At 36.0% G+C, this 14,915-nt stretch overlaps 1 protein-coding gene across 4 annotated transcripts in view; it reads left to right on the top strand.

Annotated features, from left to right (window-relative positions):
* The window catches only part of DNAJC10 (DnaJ heat shock protein family (Hsp40) member C10), a 36,812-nt gene that overhangs the window by 15,265 nt on the left and 6,632 nt on the right, over nt 1–14,915 (top strand). For 3 of the 4 annotated variants that reach the window (XM_015561952.1, XM_006760547.2, XM_015561951.1), the window contains 11 exons: nt 1,850–1,939; nt 2,533–2,646; nt 3,110–3,224; nt 5,800–5,927; nt 6,211–6,327; nt 8,196–8,297; nt 10,357–10,512; nt 11,731–11,864; nt 13,213–13,266; nt 13,538–13,685; nt 14,811–14,909. In XM_015561952.1, the coding sequence (XP_015417438.1) occupies nt 1,850–1,939; nt 2,533–2,646; nt 3,110–3,224; nt 5,800–5,927; nt 6,211–6,327; nt 8,196–8,297; nt 10,357–10,512; nt 11,731–11,864; nt 13,213–13,266; nt 13,538–13,685; nt 14,811–14,909 (1,257 nt within the window). Of the gene's footprint in view, nt 1–1,849; nt 1,940–2,532; nt 2,647–3,109; nt 3,225–5,799; nt 5,928–6,210; nt 6,328–8,195; nt 8,298–10,356; nt 10,513–11,730; nt 11,865–12,347; nt 12,583–13,212; nt 13,267–13,537; nt 13,686–14,810; nt 14,910–14,915 lie in introns of those variants that run through there. The other variant, XM_006760548.2, reaches the window with a different exon arrangement.

The raw sequence follows: 14,915 nt of genomic DNA, 5'->3' as shown, positions 1-14,915 counted from the left end.
TGCGAGCAGGGCCGGCACTGTAAGCAGGTGCAAGTGGTGGCTGCTGCCCTGATCGCCCCTCAGGAGCAGGGGGAAATGGAGAAACCCTCGGTGGCGATTGGGGCCAGCAGCTACCACCTGCATCCGCTGACGTCGCTGAGCGATCGAGGATCCGACATTCTCCACTCTTCTACCAAAAAGTTGAACTCCCATATTTCTAACCCAGGTTGAGAATATCTTTTACTGCTTAAAGTTGAGGGTGCCAGCAGTGGGTGCGAGCGGTGGCTGTAGCGCCGGCAGTGGGTGTGAGCGGGGCCAGTGCTGGTGGGAGGTGTGACTGCTTGGGGGATCAGGGGAAGGCATTGCCCTAATTACCCGCTGCTGCTGCTCTGCCGGCCTGAGCCTGGGCCCTTCGCAGCCGTGCCTTGGCCCTCACAGCTACTGCGGTTTTGTCTGGAAGGTTGTCCAGAAGACATCTGCCCTAATTAGCATATTACCCTTTTACTGGTATAGACGGCACCTCCGCTCACCTGCTCCACCATCCCACCACGGCCGATGCCCACCATGTTCCGCACGCATGTCCCCTGGTGGTCAGTGCACATCACAGCAACTGGTTGTTTGGTTGTTCTGCCGTTTAGTCTATTTGCATATTAGGGTTTTATATATATATAGATAAGATAAGCTGCTATAGGAGTAATTTTAGCAAAATCTTCATAATGAATGTGACTAAAAGTGAATGAGCTGTAGTACAGAGGCATGAAAGAATTCTGTTTTGACCTCTTAGGGCCTTTGGTAACAAAATATTTCATATAGAGCTTTAAGAATATTTATGCTATAGATTAAAAAAAAAACAGAAAAACAAATTTCCAGGGGGAAAAACTGACTTTGCTGTTCTTATTCCCATTGTTTCATATCAAGCGCAATTAAGCTGTGAATACAGTGGTAGTTCTTACAAGTTTTAATGGAGTTTTAGATCTTTCAAGTAGTATTTGAATTGTCAAACATGGATGGTTTTTAATTAAATATATATTAAACTATTTTGTCAACCCATATACATTTTCTTGATATAACCACTGCTGCACTCTTTGTAGTAATAGCTGCTTCATTGAGAATTAGACCACCAGATAGTTCTGTGAGAAAAATATGCTGAGGATGAAATATGGGCAGAAGTAAAGGTGATGTGTTAGAAGGGAGGTGTGCCTTCTTCAGTTATTTGTTTGTGTTTTAAATGAGACCTAGATGTAAAACATATTTAAAATAAGACCTTTACCAGTATAGTTTATTCTGCAAAACTCATAGGTAGTTTGGTTTTTTGGACATTATTTCTGAAAACCTCTATAATAAGGTGCCTTTTCATTTTCTAGTTATAAGTTCTTATCTTAATTCCTATTAATTATTGGTTGGGGTATGAAGTGTCTTGGGTCATCAAATACTCTAGTGTTTTAACAATTCTTAAATAATGGGTAAAGCATTGTCATTCTGTATGAGACATGGTTAGCATTAACATTGAACTGAACGTAAGGTAGCACTTTCCTCGTGACGCAGTCACTCCAGTGTGTTGTGAGGATTATTGTGGGACACACAGAACAGTTAATAGGCAATTCCAGGTAACGAAACACCTAATAAGGAAATTTGTTTTACATCACTTTTTAAAAAAACAGCCCAGTTATACAATTTTTAATAATTGCCAAAATATGATAATACTTTGGGGGGGGGGGAATTAACATTTAGAATAAATAGCTTGAAAACTATTTAACTTCTGTGACTTTTTTCCTTAAAAGTTCTTCTGTGGAAACAACAACAACAAAAAAGACACTAAAGTAAATGGATATTGACTTAAAAAAATTACAATATAATTCTCTTATTCTAGTTTCTTAATTCATTGGATGCTAAAGAAATATATTTGGAAATAATGCATAATCTTCCAGATTTTGAACTACTTTCAGCAGACACACTAGAGGTAATATTTTTATAATGATAAATAATGTTGCTAACATTTTAAGTCTTAATATTTTAGTCAACATTTGGTTTATTCATCACTAGAGAGAAAGTAGCAGTTTCAAAGGATTATATATCAGTCAATTTTAGGTTAAACTCTGATTGACAGAGCTGCTGGTGGTATGGGGAGGATCTGTAGTTTTGTAAAACGTAACCAGTCCTAAAGGGCTTCAGGAATGTCATAAAAGCAAGATTTTGACCACAAAGCCGCTTTGGATCTAATGGGAAACTTTGTTCTTGATTACAGAACTATTCATATTTTTCAATGAGTAATTAAGAAGCAGCTTCAGAAATACTTACAGTAGAATTAGTTGTCTACTTTAATATTTTATAATGTAGTGACTTTTATCCTTCTGTAATTTTATATAATTGATTTAAAGAGCATTATCCCAAATAAACTACAAAATAAGAATATGGATGTGCCTGAATTTTTGACATTATTTTGAAGTAATGGTTAGGATTATTAAAATTAACTCTAAGAGAATGAAAAGAAAGATTAGAACTCAGAATTTCCTGTCTTTCACATTTCTTTTTAACTTTTTAATCACTTTTAAGGATCGTTTGGCTCATCATCGATGGCTCTTATTTTTTCATTTTGGAAAAAATGGAAATTCAAATGATCCTGAGTTGAAGAAACTAAAGACTCTACTTAAAAATGAACATATTCAAGTAAGAAAAATGTATTCTGCCCAACTTTCTGCTACTATGCTTTCTTATTAATACATAAAGTTATATTTTAAATAACTAGTTTTCTTCTACAATGTATGAAAATGTCAATCTTTTTCTTTATTATCTACTTCTGGGGTCTCACATGAAAAGGTTTCTTTCTCCCCCAACCCAAGATTATATAAATATTCTCTACATTTTTAGAAGGGTGGCTTTCTTAAACAACTTTATATTATCTTGGAAATTTCTTCTCAGGTTTGTTAACTTTCTAGGAGCTTTTTTTTTTAAATTGCGTTTTAGTGTTAAATGTAAATTAATTATTTCTATCTCTTGTATTTATAGCCTATTAACTTCTGTTTAGAAACTGTTGTTAGAGCAATGTCATTTTGTGATTACCCTTATGAATACTTAATTGATTGGATAAGATTTCATTTTCATCTAATTAAACCTTCTCTTTCTGCTTTAGATTGGCAAGTTTGACTGTTCCTCTGCACCAAATATCTGTAGCAATCTGTATGTTTTTCAACCATGTCTAGCAGTATTTAAAGGACAAGGAACCAAAGAATATGAAATTCATCATGGTAAGAAGGAGAAAAAATGTAACTTCATTTTCAAACAGTACAGGCATACTTCAGAGATATTGTGGGTTGGGTTCCAGATCACCACAATAAAACGAATCGTAATCTTATTGATTGGTGAAGTTTCTTGCCTTCATTTTTAAAAAATGCAACATCTGTGCCTGGCCAGCATGGCTCAGTGGTTGAGCATAGACCTATCCCAAATAGCATTATCCCAAATAAACTACAAAATAAGAATATGGATGTGCCTGAATTTTTGACATTATTTTGAAGTAATGGTTATGATTATTAAAATTAGACCTATGCTCAACCACTGATCCAGGAGGTCACGGTTCGATTCCCAGTCAGGGCACATGCCTGGGTTGCAGCCTTAAATCCCCGTTGTGGGGCGTGCAAGAGGCAGCCAATCGATGAGTCTCTCTCATCATTAATGTTTCTATCTCCCTTTTCTCTGACATCAATAAATTAATATATATACTTTTAAAACACAACATCTGTGATGTGCATTAAAGCAAAGCACAATAAAACAAGGTTTGACTATAATTTTTAATTTTACTTTTTTTTTTTTTTAAATATATTTTATTGAGTTTTTACAGAGAGGAAAGGAGAAAGATAGAGAGCCAGAAACATCAATGAGAGAGAAACATCGACCAGCTGCCTCCTGCACACTCCCCACTGGGGATGTGCCCGCAACCAAGGTACATGCCCTTGACCGGAATCAAACCTGGGACCTCTCAGTCTGCAGGCCGACGCTCTATCCACTGAGCCAAACCGGTTTCGGCTAATTTTATTTTTTACCGTATATTATATGGACATATGTATAAATAATTTGCTCATATTTATTAATAAATTTGTTTCTTGTAAGGAAAAACATTTTTAATTATATTTAGTTATTTTATATTCTTGACTCTTGATCAGTGTTTCAGCAAGAACTGTGGTGAGATGTTAGGCTAGGGAGGAATTTAAGGATCTTGCTTGTTGACCAAAGTAGCACCTATAGTGTTCATTCCAGTTTGCCAAATGTAGCATCTCAACCATTATGAGTAATTTTCAGACATTCTTTTAGATGTTTCCTCCACTAGACTACCAAGCATCTCCATTAACTGCTTTGTCATCTTCCTTGAATTTATAATCACGTTTCTACATTACAGCTTGTTAGGGATTGCAACTCTGCATTCATGTAAGCGAAGTTCCAGTTCCTAGGGTTTGGGATGCATCATAGTCTCTCTCCTGAAAAGGTGAAATGTAGCAAGAGTCAAGCGAACTACTACCTATCACAGTAAATAACAGATATTAACATTGTGCCTGTTAAGCCCTGTGTTAGGTGTTAGGAATGCAAAGTTGTAAGACATGGACTTGACTCTCAAGAATCTTAAAATACCTAGTACAGGTGAGAGGAAGGAGATCTATAAGCAAATATGAAAACCAATGTAATAGCCATTATGTATAAATTAATAAAATCAAAGAGACTTTTGCACAGTATAAGTCAGGAGGTGATATTTGAATTCAGGTGACATTTGCATGCTCAGTTTACCAAAGCAAATACAGAAGAATGAGAAGTGACTTCCTTTAGGCCATAGGAACTATGTGAACAAAGGCTTGCTTGGCAAGGTAATCCCAATAGTAACGACTGTTTATTCTGTACTTTTTCGAAGGCAAACATTTTTCTAAAGGTTTTGCATACTTTGGTATTTCCATTTTGTATCTTCACCACAGTCCTGCAAGGGAGAAAATTGAGGCTCAGAAAGGCTAAGTAACTTTGCCAATGACAAAAACCAGTAACTGGCCAAGTAGATTTTGTATCCAAATATATCTGACTCCAAAGTCTAGGCTTACAGTTCATTAAATGCTACCTCCTTCAAGTGACCAGGAATGACCAGGTTATAATAATGGAGTTCTGTTCTTTTTTTACCTCTGAAATATTTCTGACTCCTCTTCATTTCTGTGCTTGCTGCCTTATTTCAGATCCATCGTGTACTGTATCATCTTCTGATACAGTTTTCCATCTTATAGCCTTTCTTTTTTATTGTTGGTTGTTTTATTTGCATTTATTGCCCTACAAGTTCTAGGAACATTCTCATGTCACTTTTCTGCCTTGACTACTGATTTCTTTTAAAATAAAGTTCAGATTTCTTAGCATAAGAGCAATGACTTTATCTGTTTTGCTCACCACTCTATCTCCAGCACCTAGAATGGTGTCTGGTGTATAGTAGGAACTCAGTATATAGTTGTTAAATTAACGGTATACATTCACAATCTGCCTCTGATGGCTCTTTCAGCCTCATCTCTACCCTTCCAAATAATTATAGCTCCAGCTACTTGTGGATCTGTGAAAATATGATGTTCTTTCACTCCTCTGTGCCTTCATATGAAATTTTTCTTCCTCCTGCATTGTAATCATTCCTTCTTGCCCCTCTAAATACAGAGGTGGCCAAAAGTAGGTTTATACTTGTGAGTACACAAAATAGAGTTTATTCTTATATTATTATTTATTAATATATTACTTTCCATATATATATGTTTTTATAGATAAAAGGCAGAATATGGATTTTAACTTTTCTCTTACTCAATTTCAAAGGAAAGAAGATTCTCTATGATATACTTGCCTTTGCCAAAGAAAGTGTTCATTCTCATGTTACCACACTTGGACCTCAAAATTTTCCTGCCAATGACAAAGAACCATGGCTTGTTGATTTTTTTGCCCCTGTAAGTTTTTGTCTGTCAAAATTCAATATTGTCAGATTTTCTCTTCTTACAGCAAAAAGACATTTCCTAGATAACCTTGAACCATGGGTACAGTTTGGCTACAGCCACACATTGTATCTAAGAGAGAACCGATGTACTTTCCTCTAAGGATTAAGCATATACAAGCATAAGATTCACAACTAAGTGTGGTTTGTCTTACTTATATTGCTTGTTGCAAAAATTATGTGGGTTTTGTTGTACATTTTATTTGGCTCAGTGCTTATGAATATTTTTTCTTTTGTAGTGGTGTCCACCATGTCGAGCTTTATTGCCAGAGTTACGAAAAGCATCAAAGCATCTTTATGGTCAGCTTAAATTTGGTACACTAGATTGTACAGTTCATGAGGGACTTTGTAACATGGTAAGGCAAAGTATTAAAAGTATTTTCTAATTAATCTGATATTAAAATAACTTTTTCAAAAATACATCTACATTTAGAGTGTAACAGATATTTTAAACCAATAATTTCAATAAATTATGATGGATTAAAATATGATAATATATGTAGTTAAGTGTAGATATAGTCTTATTTATTAAACTCAGGAAAATATTTAGTTGACTTGATAAAATATTTGATTTTTCAATTATTTAAGATCTTCATATTTTTTTTAACTTAATATTTCCTTTTGGAGGTCTATAGCTTTTTTCTTTGGCTTTCCTTGTAATTGTATAGCTAATAGAAGGAAATTACAATGAATGCGATATGGGGTGAAAATATGCTCTTCAGTTTTAAGAAGTACTAGAAATTATATACCTCATGATGAAAGTATGCAATGCCCCCTATAAAATATTCTTGGAAAAAATTTAAATCAAATCATCAGCTCTATTAGTGTATTGAAGAACAGGTTAAGTGACAACATGGGCGTGCAATTTGCAAATCCCAGCATATAGAGGACTTTATAGACAGACAACCAGTTTATTGGACACATTTATTAAAAGGGGAAGAAGATTAAAGACTTAGAAGACATGCCATTCAAATGTAAGTATAGTCTTCCTGTGGATGCAATTTAAACAAACCATCTGCAAAAATAGCAAATTGGGAAAATTTGACCTCTGATAGGATATCTAATTATTTTCAGGAATTGTTAATTTTTAGATATGAAAATGATAGTGTGGTTATATTTGGGGGAAATACATGTTTTTAATATACTGAAATATTTATGAATGAAATGATAAGTTATCTGGAATTATCTTTAAAATAATCTTGGCATAGGGTAGAGTGGAAGAAGTACAGTGGGGCCTTGACTTACGAGTGTCCCGACTAACGAGTGTATAAAGGAATTAAGAATAGCCATGGGCCTGGCCACAGTGGCTCAGTGGTTGAGTGTTGACTCATGAACCAAGAGAGCACAGTTTGATTCCTGGTCAGGGCAAATGCTTAGGTTTTGCCCTTGATCCCCAGTAGGGATCATGCAGAAGGCGGGCAATCAGTGCATCTCTCTCCTCAATGCTTCTGTCTCCATCCCTCTCCCTTCTCTCTCTCTAAAAAATCAATGAAAACATTTTTTTAAAAAAGCGATGAGTAAATGATTGCTGTGGTCCCGAGAGCACATGAGACTTTATTGTTCTGTTTTTGTGTGTATTTTAAGTCAAAATTCATAAAAACTCAGACTTTTTTAAAAAGATAAATGAAAGTGAATATAGGATGAAATGTTTATGGCATCTGTGTGAGGACTAATTTCTCACTCCACACACAAAAACTAAATATAAAAATTGATGAATGTGAATGAATTTGACTACATTAAATGTAAAAACTATTACCAAAGAGACACTATAAAGTTAAGGGAACAGGCTGCACATATAACTGACAAAGCCTTATAGTCCAGAATATTTAAAGACTATAAATCAATTTTTTTTTAAATTTTGAAAAAAAGTTTACAGACATATCACAAAAGAGGAAATAAACGTAGAAAATGTTCAACTTAAACTAAGTTCAAGGGAGTAAAAAGGGACCAAGCTCAATTATCCATGTTCACTTCCCTGCATTTCATGCTTATGGATTTTATGTCTTATGTAGTATCTGTAAGTAAGGGTTAGGTATTCATCAGTACAACTGTGAATCCAATTCTTTTGCAAATTTTGTCCAGGCTAAAATTTTTCAGTCACCAGAAATTTAGCAATGGGTCTTTTAAATCCTATTACTTAAATAAAGACAAACTGGTTATAAATTTTAAACAAATAGGTTAAATGTATAAAATCATGTTTAATTTGTCTTCTCATTCTTAACAGTATAACATTCAGGCTTATCCAACTACAGTGGTGTTCAACCAGTCCAATGTTCATGAATATGAAGGCCATCACTCTGCTGAACAGATCTTGGAGTTCATAGAGGTATTTAAGTTAATTTAATTCTGTAGTATTATAAATTATAGAGGTAATGTAAGTTATTTTAAGTTCATGGCTGTAAATCCTTCTGTGTGTGTTTACTCTTTGTATAAATATTTAATCATCTATAAAAGGGTAATATGCTAATTAGACCGGGAGACCTTCCTGACAAAGCCATAGGGGCAGGGCCGAGGCAGAGGCAATTAGGGGCAATCAGGTCATGAGGGGAGGGCAGTTGGGGGTGATCAGGCCTGCGGTGGGGGGGCGGTGCAGTTGAGGCGAGGACATCCCCTGAGGGGTCCCCAATTGGAGAGGGTGCAGGCCGGGCTGAGGGACACCCTCCTTCCCCCCCCCTTCCTGTGCATGAATTTCGTGCACCAGGCCACTAGTGTTTAATAACAGGATTTATTCTTCTCATACCAACACATTATTTTCTGACAAGAAAATGAATTTCTTATATTTTTCTAATGTTTTACTCCTATTATGTACTTACTATAAACTCTAAGAATAAGTCTGTGTTTTATTTATCATCTAGTTCAGTGCCTTGTACTTAGTGGGCACAATTATTTCTTGAATACATTGAAATTATATTTTCACATAAAGCTTTGCCCCACCCCCTCTCCATGTTGTCTCAGCTAGAACCACCATGGCTTCTTTTAGGTCCATCCATATAGATGAGGTAGGAGTAAACTCAGTATCATCCAGGAAAGGTGTGGGTGAGTAAGGGCAGTCTAGCCCAACCCCCAGTGGAGGGCCTCTTTCAAGCCTGGGCAGCTGTGCCAGTCCCATTATCAGCACAGCAGTGCCCTATATCTATAGCATCTCCTTTTTTTTCCACTAATACTAATTGACTAAAATATTAAATAGGGGGTTCTTAAGAATGAAAAATTTTAGCATATTATTTATGTAGTGACCATTCTCTGTCCTTTTCTCTCCCTACGCCTCAGGAATAATAGTTTTTGGTTTTGTGTTGTTTCGATTTTTGAGGTTTCCCCCAGTGAAGCTAACATCTTCGTTAATATTACCCAATCATGATAGACTAAAACTTTGTTAAAATAGCATTTGGAGCGAGTGATCTGTAGAGAGGTCGTGCAGTGTCTCCAGTCAGCATGTCAGGAAAATAGACTAATAGGCTTTCCGTTAATTAAGGGGCCGTTTTCAAACCAATCATTGGTTCCAAAACAGAACTACATCTTATGTAGACACTAGAGCAGCTGTGGGCAAACTACGGCCCGTTTGAAATGAATAAAACTAAAAAAAAAAAAAAGACCATACGCTTTTATGTAATGGTGTTTACTTTGAATTTATATTAGTTCACACAAACACTCCATCCATGCTTTTGTTCCGGCCCTCCGGTCCAGTTTAAGAACCCATTGTGGCCCTCGAGTCAAAAAGTTTGCCCACCCCTGCATTAGAGGCACAGCACGTGAAATCGTGCAAGACCCAGACCTGCTGTGCCAGCAGGACCCAAGAACTGCCCCGTGCGAGCCACAAGACCCCAGAACTGCCCCGCACAAACCGCAGGCCCCGCCTCCACCGCACCAGCCCCATGCAAGCCCTGCCAGCCCCATGCGAGCCCCAGCCTGCGAGAGGTGCTCTGTGCACCTCCTGGTGAATGGTTGTTTGGTCGTTCCGCCATTATGGCATCATGACCGCAGGCCTTTTATGATATAGATCTGGGGCAGCTCTTGAAAATCTTGCCTCATCTGCTCATAATCTTAAAGTTGCCTGTTTATTTTAGTGATACATAGAAATAGGAATAAAATATATCTTAATTTAAGAAGACAAAGGTCGGGGGGGGAGAACATATGTACTATTCTTTGTAATACTTTAAGCAATAAAATAAAAGTTTTAAAAAACAGATAGGAAATAATCCAAACTTCATAAAAAATTTGGGATCATTTCTTCCTTTTTAAATTAATTCACTATAAATACTCTTTAAATATCCTTAAGTATCTTTTTATTCAAAAACAAATTTTTCTAAATGACTGATACCAACAATTTGCCAAGAATATATGAACAACTCTTTCTATATCTGTTATAATGAAAGTTGTATTGTCTTTAGGATCTTATGAATCCTTCAGTGATCTCCCTGTCACCCACCACTTTCAATGAACTAGTTAAACAAAGAAAACATGATGAAGTCTGGATGGTTGATTTCTATTCTCCATGGTGTCATCCATGTCAAGTTTTAATGCCAGAATGGAAAAGAATGGCCCGGGTATAGTAAAATCATTTATTTTTAATGTAAACATTTACTAAGAACGTCTATTTAACAGAATTATTTTGAAACTAGCATGAGTAAACCCACCTCTAGATTATAACTTAACAGTTCTGATCACACCACTTGGATTTCAACTCAGCTTCTGTCTGGTATATGAATGGTATAGAATAATTTACCTTTTTTTTGTGTTACACTTCATATTGTATTTGACCAAATTTCTGCCAAAGACAACCCAAAGGTCTCCTTTATTTTACTTTTAGAGCTCAAATATAGTTTCTTCACAATATTGTAGGACTTAAAAATAGCTTTGACCTATAATACTATTTGGATTTTTTAAATTTCATACAAATAGACATAGTGTTATATAAATTATGAAAGATTGGGAAAAAAAGATTTAAATACCAGAATGGAAAATACAGTAACTACTTTGTTTATTTCTAAGATAAAACATGAACAAACCTGAGTTAAAGTGATTTCTGGTATCTTAACATTTGAGATAATACAACTTTGTGCTCTTTTCATTAAAATTTTTAAATTTAACTATGAGTCCATGTGCTGACCACAGTCCATGTGTCCATTTGAAAAAATAACTCTGAAATTCCATTGTCAAGACCCATATTCATTCTTGGTTTCTAATTCTTTGAATTTTAGAAAAAATTTCATTTTCCCATCCTGGCCTGTTTGGCTCAGTGGATATAGTGTTGGCCTGCAGATTGAAGAGTCTCAGGTTCAATTCCAGTCAAGTACATGTACTTCAGTTGCAGGCTCCTTCCTGGCCAGGCCTAATCAGGGCATGTATAGGAGGAAACCAATCATGTGTTTCTCTCACATCAATATTTCTGTTTTTCCCTCTCTGTTCCTCTCTCTCTAAAAATCAATGGAAAAACATTCTTGAGTGAGGATTAAAAAATACATTGTTTTTAGAAAAAAATTAATTTTCTCTATATAATAGGTGAATGAAATCAGTTGTTTAATATGCAATAATTGTAGTGAGTTCTTAACTACAAAATTAAATTTTCAGTTTATTACTCTAAATGTTCTATTATATTTAAGCCCTTTTGCCCTTTTTTTTATTTGATGAAAATCACTGATAAATAATATAATAATTGTCTCACAGTGATAGTTTCTCTATGCAAATATATATAAAGTAGTTGTGGAGGTTATTTTTTTCTAATCACTTTGATATATTTGTCTCCTCTTTTTTTTCTTTTCCAGACATTAACTGGACTAATCAATGTGGGCAGCATAGACTGCCAACAGTATCATTCTTTTTGTGCTGAAGAAAATGTTCGAAGATACCCTGAGATAAGATTTTTCCCCCCAAAATCAAATAAAGCTTATCAATATCAGTAAGTATTGTCTAAAATTTTAAGGCACTTACTATAATCATTTATACAGTTAACACTTAAAAGTTATTCTAACTAAATAAAAGTTAACCCAACAAGTATTTTTTGGGAACTCACCATGCCTAAGATAGTGTGCTAATGAGAACTTCAGAAAATGAAAAGAGAACGGAACAGTTACACTGTTCATGAAGCTGACAATCTAGTAAAGAAGAAATAAGGAGAGAAAGAACTAACCTTTATTAAGTCCCTGGTTAGTTTCAGGTACTATACTAGATCTTTGCTCATATTATCTCCACTAGTCCTCATGTATACCCTGAAAAAACAAACAAAAGTTATTACCCTTCCTATACTATTACTTATCAGATAAGTAAACCAATTCAAAGACCTTAGATTAATTTAGATAACAGCTGCTAAGGTTTAAAGTTGGAACTTGAAACCAGGTCTCTCTCATTGTCCATGTTTTCACAACACCACATGGTTTTTCAGATAGAAAACTGGAAAACACAAGGCAAAATATAATAAATATTATTTAAGAAGTAAAAATGAACCATGGATTTCAAAGGAGGAAGGAATCACAACTATGAGAAAAATCATGAAATACTGCATTTGTGAAGTGGCTCTTACAAATGGGTATGAATTTTACAGACAGTAGTAACTGGAATAAAGGTTCAGAAACTAAAGCCTTGGACATGTTCACTTTTGTCATTGCCATGGGTTTGTAGGTGTCCAGCAAGCAGCGACACATTCAGGTCTGTCTGGAACACAAAGAGACATTAAGACTAGTGAAAAATGTATTTGGGAAGCCATGTAAGTAGTGTTTATAGCTCGGTGTATCTGAGAAGAGAGATGCTAGATAAAGTCATTGGACTAAACTTATCTTTAAACTAGAGGCCTGGTGTATGAAATTCATGAACTTGGGGGCGATGTGGGGAGTCCCCCAGCCCAGCCTGTGCCCTCTCACAATCTGGGAGCCCTCAGGGATGTCTGACTGATAGTTTAGGCCCACTTCCCACGGGGAGCAGGTCTAAGCCGGCAGTTGGACATCCTTAGCGCTGCTGTGGAGGCGGGAGAGGCTCCTACCACCACTGCTGTGCTTGCCAGCTGTGAGCCGGCTTCTGGCTGAGCGGTGCTCCCCCTGTGGGAGCACACTGACCACCAGAGGGCAGCTCCTGCATTGAGCATCTGCCCCCTGGTGGTCAGTGTGCATCATCGCCACCAGTTGTTCTGCCATTTGGTCGATTTGCATGTTAGCCTTTCGTTGTATAGGATTTCTACAATGAGATAGTTTTCTGAACATATCCAGTAATGAAAAATTCTATTTACAACTGACATATATTTTTCTTTTTTTCAGTAGTTACAATGGTTGGAATAGGGATGCCTATTCCCTAAGAATTTGGGGTCTAGGGTGAGTAACTAAAATATATATTATTGTACAAAATGGATTTAATATTATTTACCTTCCTCTTATGTCTATAATTAAATTTACTGTGAGTTGTTTAAAATTCTAGCATTTTAAAGCACTTAGTAAAGAATTATAATTTACCAAAGATAAGGTTGTGGTTTATTACATTGTCATTCTTTAAAGTCACTTTAAACTTAAAAACTTTTGCAGCATTATATTTTAGAAGTTTGCTTTGGTTTTGTATAATGAAAAATAATTTTGATTTTTGCCTCAGATTTTTGCCTCAAGCATCCATAGATCTTACGCCTCAGGCCTTCAATGAAAAAGTTTTACAAGGGAAAAACCATTGGGTGATTGACTTCTATGCTCCTTGGTGTGGACCTTGCCAAAATTTTGCCCCAGAGTTTGAGCTCTTGGCCAGGGTAAGTCTTGTCTACCTACTTAAATAAATTGTAATCACATGCATGTTTTAATAATTAGCTGAAACATTTTAAATACAATTTTTATTCTTTCTTAAAAGTTTCCTCTGAGTTTTAAAAACCATTTCATTTCTACAACTATAATCTTTGCAGTAGGCTTCATTCTTTATTTAAAAAGTTAGCCAGCATCTCTACCTAATTGTTTTGGGGTCAGTGACATTTTTTTTTCTTCTTCAACCAAGAAACTAAGCATCTAACCCAGCCGTGGGCAAACTACGGCCCCCAGGCCGGATCTGGCCCGTTTGAAATGAATAAAACTAAAAAAAAAAAAAAAAGACCGTACCCTTTTATGTAATGATGTTTACTTTGAATTTATATTAGTTCACACAAACACTCCATCCATGCTTTTGTTCCGGCCCTCCGGTCCAGTTTAAGAACCCATTGTGGCGCTCGAGTCAAAAAGTTTGCCCACCCCTGAACCACTGGGTCTTCAAATTCAAATTTAGGTGATAACTTCTATGATTATTAATACAAAAGCATATATCTAGCCCTGGCCAGGTTGCTCAATTAGAGCTTTGTCCCAATATGCCAAGGTTGTAGGTTCAGTCTCTGGTCAGAGCACACTCAAGAATTAGCCAATGTTCCCTTTTTCCTTCAATTAATTCCTTCCCTGCAATTAAGAAAGGAATCCTTTTTTTGATCGGATGTGCACATGCTAGAGAAAGTAAGAGATCTGATAGTGAGACAGCTGGAGAGTGTAACTGGAGTAGTCAGCCTTCCACAAGATGGGTGCTACCTCAGAGAAAGACAGGAAGGAGACCGTCTGGGATGTTCATGCTGTGACAGGCAGGTGTAGGTACCAAGAAGTTGAGGTCATTTAGTGCAAAATTCAATTTTCTTGATAAGGCAAAAGAGAAATTATTGCTATTGGAGACGTGCTGGACAAATAGGAATGCAAAGCACTAGTAAGAATTTGGAAGCAATCTTATTTGATGGGGAGGATTGAAATGTTTTAAATAACAAATCCTTAGGTTTATAAAGATTTGAAATTTTCATATCACATTGCGTTGTGGTTGCCAAAATACTTCATTCCAAAGAGAATGGTAAACCATATTTGTCTTTTTTCAGATGATTAAAGGAAAAGTGAAAGCTGGAAAAGTAGACTGTCAGGCCAATGCCCAAACATGCCAGAAAGCTGGTATCAGAGCCTATCCAACTGTTAAATTCTTTCCC

This window comes from Myotis davidii, unplaced genomic scaffold, assembly GCF_000327345.1.
Source record: "Myotis davidii unplaced genomic scaffold, ASM32734v1 scaffold370, whole genome shotgun sequence".
Lineage (NCBI taxonomy): Eukaryota > Metazoa > Chordata > Mammalia > Chiroptera > Vespertilionidae > Myotis > Myotis davidii.
Note: the sequence above shows the minus strand (reverse complement) of the source record. Positions and strands in the feature narration are given on the sequence as shown.